This window comes from Pseudopipra pipra, chromosome 5, assembly GCF_036250125.1.
Source record: "Pseudopipra pipra isolate bDixPip1 chromosome 5, bDixPip1.hap1, whole genome shotgun sequence".
NCBI classification, from domain to species: domain Eukaryota; kingdom Metazoa; phylum Chordata; class Aves; order Passeriformes; family Pipridae; genus Pseudopipra; species Pseudopipra pipra.
In genome coordinates, this window is record NC_087553.1 from 62,157,883 (window position 1) to 62,178,566 (window position 20,684).

The 20,684-nt window shown below is 40.5% G+C and overlaps 1 protein-coding gene across 3 annotated transcripts in view; it reads left to right on the forward strand.

The window, feature by feature from the left end:
- The first annotated feature begins 16,995 nt into the window (after nt 1-16,995).
- Nucleotides 16,996-20,684, forward strand: part of SRPK2 (SRSF protein kinase 2) — a 141,423-nt gene continuing 137,734 nt past the window's right edge. The window contains exons 1-2 of one of the 3 annotated variants that reach the window (XM_064656770.1): nt 16,996-17,169; nt 17,276-17,360. In XM_064656770.1, coding sequence (XP_064512840.1) covers nt 17,154-17,169; nt 17,276-17,360 — 101 coding nt within the window. In that variant the 5' untranslated portion in view covers nt 16,996-17,153. Of the gene's footprint in view, nt 17,170-17,275; nt 17,361-20,684 lie in introns of those variants that run through there. The other 2 variants (XM_064656767.1, XM_064656769.1) reach the window with 2 other exon arrangements.

The window sequence follows — 20,684 nt, forward strand, 5'->3', positions numbered from 1 at the left end:
AATTTAATGCACAAGGTAATTTCAGTGAGAAGGTTCTTTGAAGAATGTTGAAAACAGTACCAAACCAAATCATACAGATTTCCAAAACAGTGACAAAAAAAGGTTTTCAGAGAACACAAATTATCAAACTTTATAGTGCTTTAATAGGCCATCACCTTTAAGTTGATTCTTCCCCTTTTCCCTTCACCCATTCTTTTTTCAAATGAAATTATGCTTATTCTCCAAATGCATCTCTAAATCTCTTGGTTAATTAGTTAACAATAGAAGAAAGGTGGAAAAGCATCTTACCTAGAGAGAAAAGGAGAATTTTAGGCAGACAGGTTTTTTTTTTTTTTTACCAAATCTGTCTCTGTAAAAAATTAATGATACAGAGGTAGTTGGAAACAAATCATCAAGTACTGTGCTCTGTAGGGCAGTTTTAAATTAAGAATGTATGTGACTATAGAAGATTAAGTAAAACCTTAACCATAGGATTGAGAGGTAACTGAAATACATTCACTTTTTTTACCTTTGTTTTGCTGTTAGCTATTTGATTCAGGGACGTTGTAAAGCTTTGCAGCAGTGTAGACAAAACAGGATGTTATCGCCCACAGATCAAGTATCTGAGTGGCAGCGTTCAATTTTTGCAAAGACTGTAAAGAGCAAGTGTTGCATTAAATAGGAATCTGAGCTGGGGGAATAATGATATGTTTCTGCCCCCATTCACAATTATCTCATAAAGCCTTTAACCTCCAAGGGGTAAAACACCTTTCTGTGTGTTTGTGCATGGGAGGAGAACAGCTGGAACAGGACAGAGCCTGGAGTGTGAGCTGGTTGCTCCCACTGCTCTCAGAGCCACAAGAGAGCCAGGATGGCAAGTCATGCCAAGTGGGACCTTCTCCTGCAGTAAAGCTGCTGCCTCACATTTGGGAGGAAAAAAGGCTACAAAGGTGAAGGGAGAAGATGAGCTATCCTGACAGCTCATGCTGCTTGAGTGCTGGCCTGTGGAGTAGAAGAGTGTGCTGTTTATATGCCTCCTCACCTGGCCTATGCCTGCTGTCACATTGGGTTTTCCAAGAATTATTTTGGCTGCATTTGATCACTGTTATTGGTGTGAAATTTTGTCCCCTATTAAGCTCCTGGTAAAATGCCTGTTGTCCTCAGTACAACTGGATCTGGCCACTGAAAAAACTTCAGAAGTTGCAGCATTCACGTGAAAGGGTCACAGACATGAAACTGAAATGGATTATGGCAATACCTGGTGTATTTTTTACTCATAGCTGTGGATGACTTTAAAATCTCATTCCCCATCATCCATACAGAAAATCCTAGTACCTGAGTTTGGTTAACATCTAGGGTATAGCCACATTGTAGTATTCCTTCTTTACATGCCTAATTCTGCATGTAGTTCACAGACAATAAAATCCAGAATACAGGTAATCCTCCATCTTTCTATCACCCATCTCTTTCCTGCTGCCTGGAGATACCGTTGATCCTTCATTCACATGGGGAGTTGTTCAAACTGATTAGCACTGGCAAAAGTAATCTCAGGGTCCTCCTGGCTACTTGACAAAAAGAGCATTACTGACTTTAGGCTACTCTCTAGAAGCAGTACAGAAAACATCCGTGATTTCAAATAGGAAATAGGTGATAGGAACGTATTCCATCACAGTGTGTCATTTCACAGTTTAGCTGAGCATTCTCTGGGCCAGGGCATCTGTACTGAGAGCACACAAATAAGTTTCTCCTATGCAGGTGAGGATGAGGAGCAGAATCCTGCATCCTCTCCAGTACCTGCTTGGTGATCAGTTGAGAACATGGAGTATGTTCTGAGAGCAACCACCTTGACTGTATTTTTCAGGGTATGGAATTAATTACCTTATCACTATGAAATAAGTGCAGTGTTAGGGAGGATTCTGCTTTAAGTCTAAGCTTGGCTGTGGGGCACAGTGAAAGCCATATAGTGGGCTGACACAGTGTTTTGCCTGATTCTGTTTCTTCTGTCAGATGCTTGCCAATGTTGCTGATGAATATTAGGGAGGGAAGTATTCTGAAAAAGCCCCAAACCAAGTGAAAGAATAGAATATTAGATCTGTATTTCTGCTACCAGATTGTCAGATGATCCATGGAGTTACTACACAAGGTTTAAAATGTTGAGAGAGAATTCTAAATATAATTTTTAGTATCCAGATAGCCTCTGAATCTAATAAAGCTTTTCATCAAAATGAGATGTTATATGCAGACTTTTGTTAAAAAAAAAAATTAATTCTACAGAAAGGCACCCAAAACCTGTGCTATTTGTGCTACTCTGTTTCTGTGGAAACCACGTGTTGGAAGAGAAGAGAGAAAACGGGGGAGAGAATGAGAGGTGAAGTGTTTTGGGCTGAAGTCCCATTGGCCAATCACAGTTTGAGCTGAGCTAAGTCAGACAAGCAAGCCCTCAATGCTGAAGTCCAGATAGTTTTCTTTCCTCCTCTCAGTTTGTGGTGAAGGAGGAGTCTGGTTCAACAGACACCTTTCCAAAAGTCACAGAGTTACAGAGTATTCTGAGTTATAAGAGACTCACAAGGAGTGGTTGCTTAAGCAATTTATCTGGTTTTTCCCCTGATTTTTACTCATATCAAAGAGGTGATATTTACAGATATTTTATGCAACAATAGTTTTAGTCAATCAGGAAGCAGTAGAGCAAGGTTTGCTCTGAATAGAGCCTTCCATTGACAGACATGTTGCACAGTCACTGCTCTTCTGAAAAGCACCATTGTGTCCTTCAAAGGACAGTCTCCTCTTCCAAAACTGAAAAGACACCTTTTCATCTTTCTAGGGCTTCCAACACATGCGTGGTTTTGATCCATTGCTATGAAAGACAGACAGCCTTGACTAATAAACTCAGCTCCTTACTTTCTATTCCCTGATAACTGTTTCACTGACAGTCATACTGCTTTTTCCTAGAATAAAAACCTTTCTTTAAAGTAATATCTAAATTAACATCTTAATATATTGTGAATCTTTTCTGTTGTTGGTCAATATTTGCCTGCTGCCTGTGGGTGTGGGTCTGGGTAAAAATCCTAACATGATACAGTTGTGATTGATGGCCTTATTCTGTAGAAATAGAAAGTGCAGGGGTGCTCTGTTTCTACCACATATACACAAAAAAATTACCAGGTTGACATTGCAGTCTGAGGCTCCAGGTTGGAGAGCCTGGGCATTTTCCTATTTATCCTCAGTACATGCTGATATAGAAGACCAAATGGACATGTGTGGCACATAATATTATGTCCAAAGTTCATCAGAGCATTCTGAACTACTGCTGGAACAGACAAAGCAGTTTGCAAGAATGGAGATTCTGAAAAAAAAAAATTAACTAAGAAAATGACATTATCTTTTCAAATTTGGGTATAAGTGTGTACAGACCCAAGAATTTCAGAATAATTTCTTACAAACAGAAGCTAAAGGGAAGGGCCAAACTCACATGGACAGTAGCTGTACATTTTGGGTCTCTGCATAGAGCAATGAACACCTGCTTCTTGCTCTGCTGCTGCTTCAGCTTCTTAGTAAGACATTAAAATCTATTCAAGTCTCCCTCTAATTTCTATGCATGGCTTTTAGCAGTCCAACATGAAGAGAGTTGACTCACACAATCCAGGGAACCCTGCAGCCCTTTCCTTTTGTATGCCTGTAGTGTGTTGCACTGTGCATGAAAGCAGCAGGAGGAGAAAAAAGAAAAGAGCAGAAAAGCAAGTAGTTGGTACCAGGCACTGGTGCTGCCTTTGTTCTTCTGTGTATTAATGTTTTCATAAACTACAGCTGAGTTGCAGGTCAACCTAACTTTCCAGTTTTATTTTATTTGTAAGCCATTCTGCATTTTAGAAGGGTGTTTATTGTTTACAGTTGGCAGGTCTGACTGCACTCCTCTTTAGGTTATTCAGGCTTTGACGGCTTAAGAAATATCTGTTTGTTGAAGTGCTTACTGCTGTTCACCCATTTGTAATGAATAGGAAGTTCAGGCCACACAAAGACATTATGATACAGTCAGAACATGCCAGAAACACAATACATTGAAGCAACACTCCATTAACCCAAGTTAGGTAGTGCAGAAAAGTGATCACATTTATATCAGTATATGCTTTAGGAGACAAATTAGCCTTTTATTCACTGTAATCCATAAAATTCTCCAGGCACAAAACAGAAGGCATTAATCAGCAGCTACTTGGCTCTACACGCCTTCCTAGAATAGGATCTGGAACTGCCCTTTACAAACTGAGAAAATGTGAAAAACTCTCTCCATGAGTAGTATGAAAGTCCCATTTTAAACTCATGAAAGCCAAGATAGGTGAACAGCATTCACAGAAACACTGTGCCTCACTGCTGCAACATCACACAGCAGTCCTGTGTGGACAATTTGTGTACAGAGACTTTACTGTGGACAACACACTCCTCTGTAGACAGACTGTTCTTTCATAGGTCTATTAAGTTTTTGTGCCACTGTTAGTCATCACTGGTCTACAAATTCCACTCATTTTCTTGGTGTTAATTTTCCTGTTACATAAATATGGTTGAGAATAGAGTGGCAATTACAACATGGATTATCTTGTATAAGTACATTGTATTTTCAATGCTTTCCCTCTTGCTGACAACCATAAAATCTAATAAATCACCAAAGCTTCATAATGCATTTTGAAGCACCCCCCTACACAGCTGTTCAATCACATACTCACTAGAGTACAATCAGAAGAGATCTCTTAAAAAAAATCCATGGTAAGTGTATATTTCTACAAAACAGATTTATGTAGTGTGTGAACAGCAGCTGCATCCTCTGGCAGCACACATTATTTGCCATTGATCTGATACTGGGATAAAATGCCCTATAATAAACTGCAGACAGATTTTTAGAAGGGTTTTCCTCCAGGTAGATTGAGGAAATCTGAGTCAGCTCCAGGTAGTTCAAGGTAATCAGCTCACAGTGCTGTACCCAAGTTCAAAGAATTTAGGTTCAGGATTTTTCATGGCTTTTACAGAAACTGCAAAAATTACAAGGGCAAGTAGCTTGAATACGCCCCTGCTCAATAACAGCGTATTGATAAAGGCATGCTCTGTTTTTCTCAGCAAGATGTGCCATATAAACACACACTCGACAAGCAGCTTGAGTCACTGCCTGGCTGCAGTTGAAATGATGTGCCTTGCAAAGTTGCAAGTCAGACTAACAAATCCATGATTTGCTTTAAAGAACAAGATGCCAAATTCTGATTTGCCGTTTTAAGACTGGAGGATTCACATAAGTGACATAGAGACAGGGGTCCTTTCCAAGCTAAGAATACTCACAAAAGATCTGTATTTATCTGACTTCAAATATATTTGGACACACTGGTAAAAGTGTGAACAGACTTTGGACATTGGGAAGAATGCAGTTCACCTAGTCCACAAGAGAATAAATTAGAAGGTCTGAACTCAGTGCAAATGAGAGAGTATTATCTTAAAATCATAACCTTGCAATTTTTCTTGCATCTCTCAATCAGAATCAAGGTATAAGGTTCAATGTCCATTTAAAAATCTCACTTATAAATCACTTATATGTTCATTAGCTGAAAATTATTTATTGGCAGATAGGTTCCATTAAAAACTACTAAGAAGGTGCTGACCCATGAAACCACTACTGTGTTTCATGAGTAATAAAACCAATGTAGGTCATTTTTTGACAAATTTATGTTCAGTGTTCCATACTCCTCCGCCCATGATGCAATAAAACTATTCTTTCTCTTTGCTTCCCTTACTTCCTTCCAATACCCTCAGCTGCCTTCTGTATCTCAGATGCCTTTCTGCCACCATGTTATTCCAGTATATGTACATTATTCCAGATGCCACCTTTGCCCTCTGTTTGCCCTTTTCCAGCTTGTTGCCTGGACCATGGTAGGAGAAGGGGTTGACTCATTGATAAGGATGCAGCAACTCCTGCCAAATAGAGTAGAAGCCTCCTGAGTTCTCCTTCCTTTGCTGTCAAGAGACACATTAGTAGTGTCTAGCCCTAGTATCCTCATAGTAACTTTCAGACTTCATAACTGGAAGACTAACCTACTGCCAGCTTCATTTGAAATTGGACAATTAATTAAAAATATATCAGATGGGGACCAACCCTTCATACAAATATTGTTTTCTTAGAGAATCTGCTAAGAAATATTAATAGAAATCCTATTAAAATTAAAACAGGAGTAAAATAGCAATTAAAGTAGCTTTAGGAATGTTTCACGTAGATATTTTAATTAGTTTACAGTATGAGGTTTCTTGCACTCAGCACTCAGTGAAAATAAATAATTTTCCACTTCAGAAAAAAAAGGAACTTAAGAAAGAGGTTAAATGAGTTATGATGTGAATAAGTTATTTAGAGTTAAAACTCTATGAACTTAACTAAAAATTTCTGACATTTGCAAATGTTCTGGTGCTAATGTTTCTTGGCATTTTAAAATGACTGTGTTGTGAGCTGTAGTACTTATGCAGGGGAGAGCAATTTGACGTATATCTGCTTAGATTCCATACTTCTATCCCTGCAAAAGGATGATTTACCAATTTAATTAAATACTACTTGAATAAAAAACTGTGTCTGTGGTTAACTGAGTGTCTGCTCTTCATTAATAGATGTCTTTGTTTTATTGTTTAGGAAACAAACATAAATGCAGCATGACAACAACATGAAAATTTTGAGATAGCTTTTTTGCAGCTTTCAGATATTGCAAACAGAAGTTGAGAGTTAGAGTACCATGACATCATTAAACCTTCCTTAAAAGATTAATGTAGTAAAAATAGAGATGTTTTAAAGTACAAGTGCTGAAATATATGGGGTGAATTGTTGCTATACACAAACAGGAATTATTCCTTTATCCAGAGGTCAAGCCTAGAAAGCCCCCTCCCATATGTAACTCTTAAGAAACAGGAAATTAATTATATAGTACTCTGAGAAAAACAGGGAAAGAATCTGAAATATTTATGCACTTTTTTTTTTAATCTATGCACTATCTGCTGGGGAAGCATGATTAATCAGTGATTCAATTCAGGGGGGAAAAAAAGGGGTTATATGCATAGTATTCAAGAAACTAATCTAAAGCAGTCTAAACTTTCAAAAGTCCAGTCTAAACTGCAAAGTGTTGTGCTGCACAACATACCCAAACCCTGATTCCTTAGTTCCTCTACAGAGCACAGTACAGCTGCTTTCTGGCCTCATGCCCAATTCTTATTCCACCCATCAACACCAGGTGGTGGAGAAGGTCAAGCCTGGCTGGATTTCATTTCAATGTAAGCCTGAGAAATAGCTGGGGATTCTGGGTCCTGGATTTCAGATCGACTCAGTCATCTACTGGCCAACAAGACTGTAATGTATTGCTACATGGCAGAGTGTGATTTAGGGTCTAAGATCACAGATATAGTTCTCAGCTCTGCAGATCCTGAGTAACTACAGATTGTATTAACAAATTTAAACTGATATAACTCGTTGGTTTGCATTTATCCAGCAGTGTAGCCTGCTAATTTTATAGGTTACTTATTCATTAATTCACTAATTTAGTGCAGAGTAACCACAGGTCACTAGTAATGGGCTGCTCCTATAGTACCCAGACTAGCTCATTTAGAGCTAACTCTGAACTGTTTATTCAAGTTGCACGTAGACCTTTGTCTGCAGTGAGCATTTAAAAAAATTCGGGAAAGCATGTCGGTTCCTGACAACAAAAAACTAAAATTACTGTGATGAAACTCTGAACAATTTCTTTTCAGAGAGAGGAAAAGTTAAGAGTTACACAAGGCCACTGATGTCCAAAAATAGGACAGGAGAGGAAGCATGGCTTATACTTTTATACCTTGCAATCTGTTCCTGAAAAAGTCATATTAGGAAATGTACTTCAAGTCCCCTGCATAGTGAAGTGGATAAATTAAAGTAATTTGGTATCCATCTCACCTATTTTGCTTTGTGAACCTGAATTACAGCATGTACACTGTGATGCTATTTTGTAGCCCTGCACAATTCAGGACAACTTCTATTTTCATCTGTCTGCTTACTAATTTGCCATTTACCTCTTGAGTATGAGGGACCATACAGCAGTTTAAGTCCCTGTTTTCACGTGACTTTCTCCATTTCTGTAGAGCTATTTCATTTAAGCAACGCAAAAGGAGACTCTCTGGGACAGCTGTGTTCCAGCATGCTGTGAGCTAGCTGGAGACTTGCACAACCTTCTAGTGGTCCTCTGGGGTGAGCACAGCAAAGAAGAAAATTCTGGATGGCAAACTCTTACAGATAAACACTTTTTGTAAGTTTGAGAATGAAAGAATGAAGCAGGGAGTAGGTCAATGCCAGGAAAAGAAAATAAAGTACATCTGCTTGTTCATTCACATTGGACAGCTTTTGAGGCAGAAGAGTTTGTCTCAGATTTGAGGTTGGGCCAAAAAGGGCTGTACTGTAAGAAATTCCTCCAGCAGAGGTAGAGAAGTGGTAACCAAGATATGGAACAGGCCTCAAAAACAACAAAATGGACAGAGACTGTGAATTTACAGACTCACTTAGAAACAGAATTGATGACAAAGCTACTGGATAAAAGGTTTGTTCTTTCTTATGGATAGAATTACACACTATAACCTGTGCAGGCATTAATTAAAGTGGAGGACAGCAGATGGCATAGTATGACTCTTCCTTTGCTCAAGGACGGGAGTTGTATCATCTTCTGCCTCCTTTTCCTGCTTGGGACCCTTATTCTATTGGGTATGTGCACATACAATCCAATAAAAATTCCAATGATTTTCTGTAGGCATGGTTTAACTGGTAGCTATTAAACTTACTCAAAGCTGATGCTTAGCGAGAACCAAGTGCCTATCTTTTTGTCTCCACCTACTGAACTCTGTGTCACACAGGTGCTAAGCATTAAAGCAGTGTTCCAGGGAGTGTTCGTGGTAAGTCCTACTTGTACTAAGTGAAGAAATCATTTTGTGTTTGCAGTGTTTGGTCTCTTGTTACTTTTAGTTCACAGGATGCTTTCCAGCCAAAAAAGTAAGAAATAAATCGGATTTATTTTTTAGCTAGCCTTAGCATCATAATTCAGGTTCCTTTTAATGTTCAATTGTGTGTTTTCCCTATTCCTGCTTGAGGAGTCTTACAAATGACTGAAATATGAGAAAATCACAGTGGTCAGTGAAAGTGTTGGAGAGAACTTCCTGTATCTGTTTTGCAGCTTACTATCTCTCTCCATTCAGTGCTTTGCTAATGGCCCACCAGGCTATAACAGTCTTCTACCAGATACTGGGAAAAGTTGTTTCTTCTTCCAATCTGGGACCTCCAACTGATTAATATATTCTCATGGCACTGCTGTTTGAAACCATAACTAGTAAACATCCCTTTTATCTGACAGCCCCAGTCCCTCAGCAAGGCCCTCCCCTAACCATCACAATCTCTGTGTAAGAATGCATTAATATGAAATACTATAGGCTCTGTAGCCTGGCAGCATGGGATACAACTGTTTCTGTGCAGAAAGAAGAGATGAAATGAAAGCACAGTAAGCACATAAAATATTAATTTAAAGCTTAGAGTGATACAAAGTGTTACAGGGTGACCCTTCTTTTCTTTCTTCTCTCTGTGGGCCAAATCAGATACACATTTGGTGAAAACGACCCTGATCCAGCGACAATTAAAAAAAAAACAACAATAAAACCAAAACAACAAAGATTCAAGAATAACCTGCTGGAAATAAGCCTTGGACACCACAGTGCCAAATGTGCCTCTTGAGTTCTACTGAAAAAGAAGCTGGCAAGAAGTGATTGCCAGTAATTTAAAGAACAACTGGGAAGTTAGAATACACATTACAAAATCAAGCGCAGTTTCTTGAGTTGCTCTCTCCCCTCATGTCCAATAAGCTGCAGCACCCACAGGTTTAGCAGGTTATATGCGATATACAGGGGACACATATTTCGCATGATCAAGTTCTTCAGCTGTCCAAGCAATTCCAGATTTTAAAAGGCAACAACAAACCATTTTAACTCCTGAAATGGAAGACCATCTGGACAGATGTAATTCTTTTACCTGCAGACCAGGCTGGCTCTAGAGAACAGAGAATAATACGCTGGCAGTGCAGACTTCCATTCTGAGATTAATGTCACTGCAAATAAGATATTTGCATATTTTATTATTTGCAGTATTTCCAGTACTATTTTCATGCAGTACTTTAATTTGTAACAGAATTCTTGACTTTGAACTATGTATTATTTTGGGGGAAAGAAAGGACAGAGAGCCTTCTTCAAAATTTTGAACAGGGCAGACAAGATCATGGAGTCCTAGAATTGGAAAAGACTTTTAAGATCATCAAGACCAACCACTGATGTTATAACCAGAACAATCTTAGATAAATCAGTACATAACATTTCCACATGCATTTCAACTAAGTTAAAGGAAGAGACAGAAAAGGCACATTGTTCTGGATTTTCAGTGATAAGAGGCATGCTGCGAGTGTATTGAGTTCACAGTATCATTTCTTGCTTCTGTCCTCATATGAATGGTCCAGAGCATTGTTCCAGTGAATGCAAATATTGCCAAGCATATTGATAAGCAAGTAGATTTGGATGTATCCTACCATCAACTAATTAGGTTCTTGTCATTCTGCTTTTTTTCCCGTTTTCTAAAAATTGTGTTCTTACTTTAGAAATAATGCATAATTTAGGACAGAAGAGGAGATTTTAGGAAATGGACTTATATGCCTATTGTAACTAGTGTTTGAAGGGAATAAAAGCCCTTATTTTTAAGACATGTTAACGTCAGGTATCTGAACAAAGAAGAAATAATTTTCCTACACTGGATTTCTTCTTCATTGGAAACTGGAATAGCCAGAGTCCTTTAGTTTTATGGTTAATCCTTCTCTGTACCAGGGCAGCCCAGCTAGTAAGGCACTGAGTGTTCTGTAAGATGGGTAAAAATCTTGCTGACTTAGAAGTTACTGTAAACAGATGGACATATTGTGTGAATGCAGTTTAACAGTGTAGTGAATTTAAAGGCCTGGCCTGAGTAAGTGGTGTAGTGAAGACATACTCTTTGGTGACAATATTTACATTCTTAATGTTTATGATAATAGTTTGCAGCTCTGAAGGCAAAAGCATGTGAATATTTCCTACCACAGTCATTTGTGTTACTACAATGAATGACAAAGTGGGCGTAAAACATGATTAAATCAAACCCCAAAAATCAAGCCCACGGAATTAATTTCTAAGAAACAATGCACAAGGCCAAATAGCAATAGATTAATTCTCTGTGCTTTGAATGAACATAGCTGACTGCTTACACTATTTTTACTGTGATTTGATGTTACTCATCTTATAGTAGGAGCACAGGGAATTTCCCATGCCTAGAGGTGGATAATCAGTCTTTATTCAGTTCTTTGACAGCAACGAGGTTCATTTATGAGTCTTCTTTGTGAAGGCTAACAAGGTTGGCTAACAAGTCAAGCCATTTCTGCTTTTATTTTTAACAATTACCTTTAACATTTTCTGCTTTTGAAAAATTCATGTTGCTGTTTTACATGGTATAGATGTGTTATATTCATATCCACATAGAATAAAACTGAATGGCTAGTTCACATATGTTATGAACCAGGCTGGTAATGCCTACGACTATTGAAGCTGACTGACATTTCACTTTGTAATATCCAGTTACTGTTAACTTTGTAAAACTTTAATCATATGGGATGAAATACCCTGTGCTGAGTAATGAAATAATTCATACATTTTAGAGAATGCTGTTTTGATAACAAAAAGGAATCCTGAGCTACTTCTTGGAAATGCCCCTCTAGCATAGTAGTCCCTTGGATCCAGCATGTAGTCAAGACTAATTAAGCAAAAGAGGCAAAGTTTTTAATGGCAAACAATAGTGTACTGATAACTGTAGCTGCTAAAGCATGTTGCCTGTGTAACTGAGCCAGCCAAATGCTTGCTTCCTACAAAACAGGACAAGCTTACTCTGATGTCAAGAGGCAGCTCTGGAAATATACCCAGACAAACTTGTTTGGCCAGTGCCTCTTTACTGGCCATTCCCCTCCCAGAAGTTTGTTTCAGAATGCATTGTAATCTGAAAGTTTGTAAAGGAACCCTGGTCTTTACTGAGATGCAGCAGGGGAATGGCTGTTAATTTCCCAGAAAGGTGTTGGCGAGGGTGTTGCAGCGATGTCGAACTGAAGGATGTGTGAAGAAAGGACATTTGGGGTACTACTGACATAACATGGCATCATCCTACTAGTCAGCTGGTGTCTGATTTTTCTGAAGGCTGTGAAAACATCTTATATCAAGTAAAAGTACCGGGGAGGTTATGGAGAAGAAAGAAGCTTTATTCTTCTAGAGAAAATGAGCCCATTTCTTCCTCTTACATTGAGCTTGAGCTCACTGTTTGTCCCCTGTTGTTTTCATTGTGATTACTGTTTGTGTAGTCCAAGTCAAGACAAAAGGAAACAGGGTAAGCCCTACATCTGATTTCTAATGCATTCTCATCTCAGTGGTTGGCAATCCCTACCTTTGAGTAGGAGGCTGAGATTTCATAGAAAGAGGCCTTAATATCAAAGATGTGCTATTGAAATTCCTATGAAAATCTGCTTAAATTTGGCCAAATTATGAGACTTTGTGAAACACCATTTTGCACATGTTGGAGACATGTGAGAGTTTAATACTTAAGTCTCAAAATATTCTATGCTTGCTTAGCAGATAAATCTCTCACATGCATGGCCAGACTGCATAGCTGCCATTCAGAAAGAAATAGTAGGCGTGAGTCCAAAACACCACTGCATCATTGCTGAAAAACTATAATTGCTTGTGTTGAGTTTGATAAGGAAACTGAAAGCAGTTGCTAATCTCTCAGTGATCCTCTCTTCCCTTGCTGACCTTTAATCAGCATGAAGAAACCGTACAATTTAAACAATAAAAAAAAGGCAATAGATTTGAAAAAGGAGATGATGGAGATGGAGAGGAGAAAGGCAAGCTGGGTAAAGAGCTGGGAACTAGGAGAGGGGGCTAATGAAGAAATTTGAGGCAAGGACCCAGGAAACTGGAGGAAGTTCAATTGAAGGGGTGTCTGGAAGCCTGCTGGAAGTAATGAGGGAAGCTCGAATGAGTCATTCTGAAATCTGAGGACTTCGGCACTAGAAGAAATATTTTCATAAAAATATTGACACAGTCTGTTTTAATCCTACTTCAGATCTAAGTCATGCCAGTTCATGCCCTATTTTAGACTACATACAATACATATCTAGGTTGATGCAGCTATTTCTGGCCATAGATGAGTCTTTAATTTCATGTCAAATTGGTGTCAAACTGGTCTGCTTTGTCCTTTGTGTCTTTCTTCTTTTATTAGTAATCCAAATTAACTTGATAAACAAGAGTTCTGTACCAATGTAAATTCTGTGCAGCTGGCATGCACTGTACCATTTTATAGATTAAGAAAATGAGTCAGGTGAGTCATGTATTTTGCTTTAGGAAGAGCACAATGAATCTGTGAATGAGCCAGGAATCTAAACTCAGGAATTTCTGACTTTTTTTTTTTTGGAAATCCCAGCTCATGCTGCCTGCTATTTTTTCTCATTACACTACCAAGATAACAAGCCTACTTTTCTTGTTTAACGTGTGCATTGCTCCTATTAATGTTAACTTGTTATAGCCAAGCACTGATGAGACAACAGTCTTGACCTTACAAACAAACCCAGCTTGTTAGTTACTGTTTCTTAATACTTCCTATCTGTAACTTTGTTGTCTGTGTTGCTCAAAACCAAGCTGAGAATTGTCCTCTTTGCTTTGTTTACATACTAGAGGAGGAAAAAACCCACATTGGTAGACAGAAAATTCTTGAAGTGAACAAGTGAAGGACAGACTCGTTGTTTGTATTCCTACAGGGGTGTGTCATACTTAAAGAAATGGAATGGGGGTGGGAACTGAAGGAACAAGAGACAACCATGAAAGGAGAGCGGATGAGAAGGCTGCCTTGCATATTAATGAGAGCTCTCCTTTAATTGGGAATTTCCTTTCACTACAGTTTTCTTTTTCCTTTTTACACCACCCATTGTTTTGTTGTGTTTTTTTCTTCCTCTGCCTTATGTGTTATTTCACTTTTGTTCCATTCTGTGCAAGAGCAGCATGGAGTTGGCTCATATCCTGATTTCTGAGAAGTGCAGTCTAGAGACCATGCTACCACACAGTGAGAAAAGCAGTGTTGAAAGGAACTGGTACAGAAATCAGGGCAAAATTTTCTAACATCTCTCTGCTGAAGGAAGAATTTTGAATTATTCTCAGAAGGATGACAATATCATGTTTACAGGATTGCTGCTAGGAAGCTCTTTATTCTGTACAAATTGAAAAGCTAATGTGTTCTTGTGTCAGGGGCATATTTCAAAGCTAGGTCAAAAGCAAACAAACCAAACATCTGTGGGGTATCAGGTGACTGGTCCAAACTGTATTATAAACAGGTAAAAATACCATTCCATAACTTGAAATTTAATTCTTCTTTTCCTCTGATGTTTGCACCTAAGTTCACCTAAATCTGCTGTGACATGTCCCTCCTTTCTATGTAGGTCATGTCACCTGAATCTCATAGTGCCCTTCCCCAGAGTGAATGAGCTCTATGGAAATCATTGCAACAAAACAGATACCTGTTCCCATATAGTGTTCAGAGAGAGACAGACAGAATCACATACATTCTGCCACAGTCCACCTTTATGTTGTACCCTGATGTTACAAATGCTGCCTTTTGCTATTTATCCTGTCTTCTCTCTTAACTCATCATTTCTTTTTGAAAAAGTGAAGCTACACACAAGAAGACATATATTTAAATAAAGATGGGGAATTTCACCAAAACGAGGGGATTCAAATAAACAGGGTAGATTCATTCTTAACAACTGCATACCTGACATTATTTCTGTAATTTTTTAAAATTACATGTACTATTCGTGTTCTCAGGGAGTTATTCTCTCGAGTCTGAGAAATAAGGTGTTGGGTTTTGTGTTTTTGTTTTGTTTGTTTGTTTGTTTGTTTTTCCTGAAATACTTCTAGCCTCTACTGACCTTAATTTACTCTCCAGTCAGTTAATTGCATATGGTGGACCTCTCTACACACATAGAGAGTCTCAGTGATTTTTTTGTACTTCTGCAAGAGCATGCTCTGAGTGACTCTTGGCAGGGTAGGACAGGAAGAAAACAACAAAATCCTGGAAGAATACAACCCCAAAATATGTGTCCATTAGAACTGAGTGTCTAGTATACACCCACCCGGTCCTAACATAATTCCTTCTCTGTGTGCTAGCAGTCTGTTCTCTTGCCCTGATTATGTTGCTGACATTATGCTCATGAGGAAATTCCTTCCTGACTCCAGATCTGGTGAATTTATAATCCTGTTGATGTAAGCAAAGCTCCCTGTACTTCTAAGACCCAATTGTCCAATCAGTTCTACATATAAACCTCCTGTTGGAAGTAAACAGAATTGCACATGAGTAGGACCCTGGTGTGGTTTCTGCTCTAGAGCCACAGCTACAAAGTAACTTTAAGGTAGCACTGCCCTGACAAAGAAAACAGCAATCTCACTGCCTTCTCCATCATCAGCTGCTTGTCTCTGCCATTCTCTACACAGGAAAAAGTATTCATGCAGGGACACAATTTAACCAATGAAGTTAAAATTAGCCAGGAAACAATGAGTAAATAATCTGCTTTTTTAAACATTCAACTATTATTAATTTTCATGCATCTAAACTTTCTCAGCAGAAAGCCTTCAAAATTTCAGCACAGTGTTGTGTTGCCTAACCTATCACACTGAACTATCACTAGAAGACGACCCACAACAAGGGAGAAATGTCACATGCCAACATTGCACATTACTGGTAGTAGTTTATACTGGAAATGTTTTTTTCCTGTGTTCTTTATGAGGAAGGATAGGACACAGAAGATGTTTTAATTTAGAAATGCAGCTGGGGTGCCTCATGAGAGCTGCAGTTTAGAAACTTCATGGTCCTATTGTTTTCTGTTCACCAGGCTCTCTAGTCAGACAAATAAAGTATTATACAGTGTGGTGCCTTCTCTTTGGGTTGTCTAGCTTTATCCTTCTGTTCCTCTCCGACTTCTAAGCTGAACTAACCAGAACTAGGGATTCAATTTTCTGTCTAGTTGAAATCTCAATGATCCAATTACTTAAGACCAGCAATTACTGCTAGTTCCCTTCACTCTCATAATGCCTTGACTGCAGCTGCTTTTAGATTTTCATCCTTATGGATTCTTTGTGTTGCCATTTAGGGAGGCAGTTCTGCCTCAAAATTTAATGACTGTTTCCTGTTGTCTTTCGCTGCCATGCCTTGGAATTCCAGTCCAATGTGAGAATAAGCCAGACAAGCCTCACACTCATACTGGAGTTTTGGATATGACCCAGATCATAACCTGCACCAGGCATTAAGGTATAGATGGCACAACATTTCAATCGTAACACTGTCAAGCATCGAGCCATGCTGTGCACAGCACAAGTAAGAAGGGGCAGTGTTCCATGTGTCATTACTCGGCTAAATCTTAGTAGTGCCTGGCACCATGGACAACAAGACGTTGTTGGCAGGTTGGCTGGCAGGAAAAAAACAGGAGTTGTCTGTCACGATAATCAAACAACTTAGCGAGAATCAGAATTAGGGAAATCTAATTTCCCTGGATTTGGCCATGAGGGTAATTGGTTCTGGCATCTCACCCCACACAGGTCTCGGGACGAGCTAAAGCCGATCTCGCCCCAGCTGCTGCCGAGGGGCCAGCCGGATACTTCTCTGCCCTGCCCTTCGCCACAGCTCCCGACGTGGCACAGCAACAGGGCGGACCGCTTCGCTGCTCCCACCATCACCCAAAACTTGGCGAAATCCATTCCCATTCGGCCCGGCAGCCCCACAAAGCCTCCCCTCAGCGGCACACGTTGCCCCGCGGCGGGGCCGCTCCGCTGCCCCTCAGGTGCGCCCGTCCCGCCGCCACCTGCCGCGCCCCGCCCCGCCCGCGCCTTTCCGGCCGCGGCCCCGCCGCGCCTGCGCAGCGGCGGCGCGGGGCGGCGGTGCCGATGCTGCCGGACGGTGCTGGCGGCGACGGCACCGGGAAAGGGATCGGGAGCGGGGCCGGGAACGGGACCGGGCGAGCTGGGGAGCGGCGCGCCCGCCGAGCAGCGCGCAGCGCGGGGAGATGAACTCGCGCAAAGGTACCGCGCTGTACCGGCCGGGCGGGCAGGGGGGGGAAGCGAGCGGGGGGGGCTGCGCGGCCGCCGCCGCTCACGCCGGCTCCCGGCTGTTCTGTTCTCCCGGCAGTGCTGGCTCTGCAGGCCCGCAGGCGGCGGCCCAAGCAGTCCGCGGCGGCCGGCAGGAGGGACAAGCACTCGGCGCCCCACAAAAAGTGAGTACGGGGATCACTGACCCGCCGGGACGGAGCCTCCCCCCGGGACCCCTGCGCTGCCTGCCCGTCCCTCGCGCGTCCCTCCCGCCGCCCCGCGGCGCCCGTGCGGGCGGTCCCGGCCCCGCCGCTCCTCGCACGGGGCTCTCGCCGCCGGCGGGACAGGCGGCGGCTCTCCCGGCCCGACACAGCCCCCGCCCGGGCCGGGCCCTCCAGGACCGTCCCCAGCCCGGGCGCGGGACTCAGCATCCTTCGGGCCGGGCCGCTGGTGCCCCGCGGGAACCCGCGCCGGGCACTCCGGCTCCGAGAACCCCCGGGTTGTCGGGGTCTGCACAGCTCTCATGTTCCTCTGGGTTCTCCCTACAGTTCTCTTATCTTCGTGGTCTTCTTTCCCTGTGCTTTCCGTTCCGAGGTTTCTTTCTGGTGGCATTGTCCCATCTGTGGGCAGTCCTTTTCTCATCCTGCTCGGTACCATCAGATTATTTCCCCTTCCCAGATGTGTCTGATTGCCAGTGACAGAAGTTGTGATTTGTTTTCCCCTCCTCGTCTTCTGCTAGCCCTTCATGTTCTTGTCACTGTCCAGTGGATTTTCCCATTCTCGTGATACCCTGTTTTCACTGAACTATGAAGGAACATTCTTCCATCTCTGTAGTGTTCACACTTCACTCTTTTTCTAGTTTTGGATTATTTAATTTTTTACTCCTTGTAGTATTACATGCTTCTGTCACCAGCTTTCACTGTGTCTTGTTCAGTGGGACTTTATTGGTGACTCATTAAGTTGCCAATAGTCTTGTCTTTGTTTTTGTTGTTTGGGGATCCCGTTTACCTGCTTTGGTCTGGCAGGGAAACATGTCCTGATGTCACTCATTCCCCTCTCTTAGTCCTTAGAACTGGAAAGTAGGGCATGGTGGATGGATAGATATGTATGTGGTGAGGTAGAGATGTTGCTATGTGCTATGGCAAATATGGCAGTTGATTCGAGGGGTAAGGTCTTTTTCTTTATGACTTCTAGTGGAAGAAATAATAATACATCTGTGACTGTGAAGTGTTTGGGGGGTTTTTTTGTAGTTATGATGAATGGACTTTTTTCCCCCTTTTAAGATGGGTAAAGATAACGTGTGATGAGGAGCTGGTGTAGCAGTGATCAGACTTTGATAGCTAACTTCTGTTCACATCCTCTTCCCTTACCACTGTTTCCTCCAGCATTGTATGAAGGCTGCACTATGCTTTCAGTTGTTTGAATTTGAAGTTATTGCAATGGAAACAAATTTGCTGTACAATATATGTAGCCATTAATTCCCTTGTGTCCTTTTGGAAATTCAGTTTGTAATATTGCATGGATTTGTTTTGGTACTTTGAAAATGGAAATAGGTTAAATTTCATTGTAACTCTAGGTTCAGAATGATTTTTGTAGCTTTCAGTTAAGTCTTAACCACAAGGTTATTAATAAACTTCTGTTCTGCTTAGGTAGTAGAGCATTTAATACACTTCATAGTGGGGCTGCTTTGGGATGTCTTGCTGAATGAGTTTGTTAAAAGTTTGCTTTCACAGACACTTATTAAGCACAGAACTGGTACTCTTTGTGTTTGCTGAAGAAATTGGCTACTGTTAAGTCAGGCTGCACAGTCAGTAGCTGGCCATTTGCCTTACTGAGTCGACATTTCCAGATGCAATGCTCCAATCTGTTCAGTTGCCTCATGAAACAAGTGGTTTTGCTGCAGTAGACAAGAGCCATCACTTCATTTCTGCCATGTATGTTTTCTCTTCAAACCACTTTTATGCTATGGAGACCTCCTACTCTTTTTTTATGCTTCTTCATGAAAGCAAAACTCCTTTCAAGTTTTTAAGTCTCCTTGCATATGACTAAACAGTTGAGGCCCCCAAAATAAAGTCAGTACAGGACATTATTTCAGAAGAAATGTCAGCAAAAGTATCTCTTTTGTACTGTTCCTAGCTTTGCTTTAACTTCAACTGCAACAGCATACACTAGTGTTTTAGAGCCATATGGTATCTGTGATGCACATCAAATGCACAGTAGCTGCAAGCAAAAATGTTGATTTGAGGGGTGGAAATTCTATACTGCAAGTTCCCTCTAGTGAACTTGTTCACTACATGAAAATTGTGACTTATTTTTGAATCCAAAGTTGTGGTTTTTTTTTAAACTGTGATTCTTAGGAAGACTTTTCTCTGCCAGGTCATTGCTTTATATGGAGCAACTTCCATTGTTGCTAGTAACAATGTGCTTCAAAGGAACTGCAGGATTCCTCTTCTGGAATTGGCTAGGAGAGTTATATTGTATTGTAGCTTACTCACAGGCCTTTGTTTGAAGAGTATTAAGATGATGACAAAAGAAGAAGAAAAAATTATAGTACACTTTAATTGAATAGCTTTTTGTCTGTTATGACTTTAATTGCTGAAGAACGCTGTGAGATTGGTCCTGAAACTGCTCAGTGTTGACCCCCTAAGAAAATGATGAGAACTGGTAGAGGTGAATTGTATGTTTTGTGTAATAAGAGGGAAAAATAAGAAAGTAGAAGCTAAGTGTCTCATTCTGAAGAGAAAGCACGTTGTCTTAAATTGGGACTATATCTATAATTGCATGCAATCATAAACTATATGCTATGGCCTTACTTTGAATTCAAACATCCAGGCTACTGAAATAGAATAATATTCCACTTTAAGATAACAGTTAGCACTTGATTTTGGTTTTAATGGAGGGACTTGAATGTGGTGTGTGCAAGCTACTTACATATTTTTTGAGTTGGACAGAAGATTAATCAAAATGGTTAATTTGGGTCCTCTGGGAATTATTTCTCCTTGAAGTTGAGATGTGCATTGAGAAAGATCTGTGAAGTAGTGTTTTTGACAGATGCCTGAGTCTGTTCGGAGGTAAATTTGCTTAGAGATAGCCAAGTCTGTTTACTGTCCTTTACTTAGCATTAGGTAATGGAGCACTAAGCACTAGGGCCTCAAGTATGCCTACCTTTTACATTCAGCAGAATGGTAGGCTCTTCTTTGTATTCAGACTAGTATTGGCTTCAACTGAAACAAACTTCCATCTTGGATACTTTTTTTGGTTGACCTTATTTCTAAGTGAATATGACAAAAAACCAAGTGAATACCCAGTTAGAGATTTGTCATCTTTAACACATTAGCTGTACATTTTTATCCAAAATCAAAAGAAAGCATTCTGTATGTAAAAATATTCAGATGATGATGCGTGGACCTATGGAGAGAGGGTTCTTTACTTCAATACAAATGTATAAATCCAAATACCAGGATTGACTTTTCAGAATTCAGTTTTCTTGTGGAGTTTGTTTTTTGGTT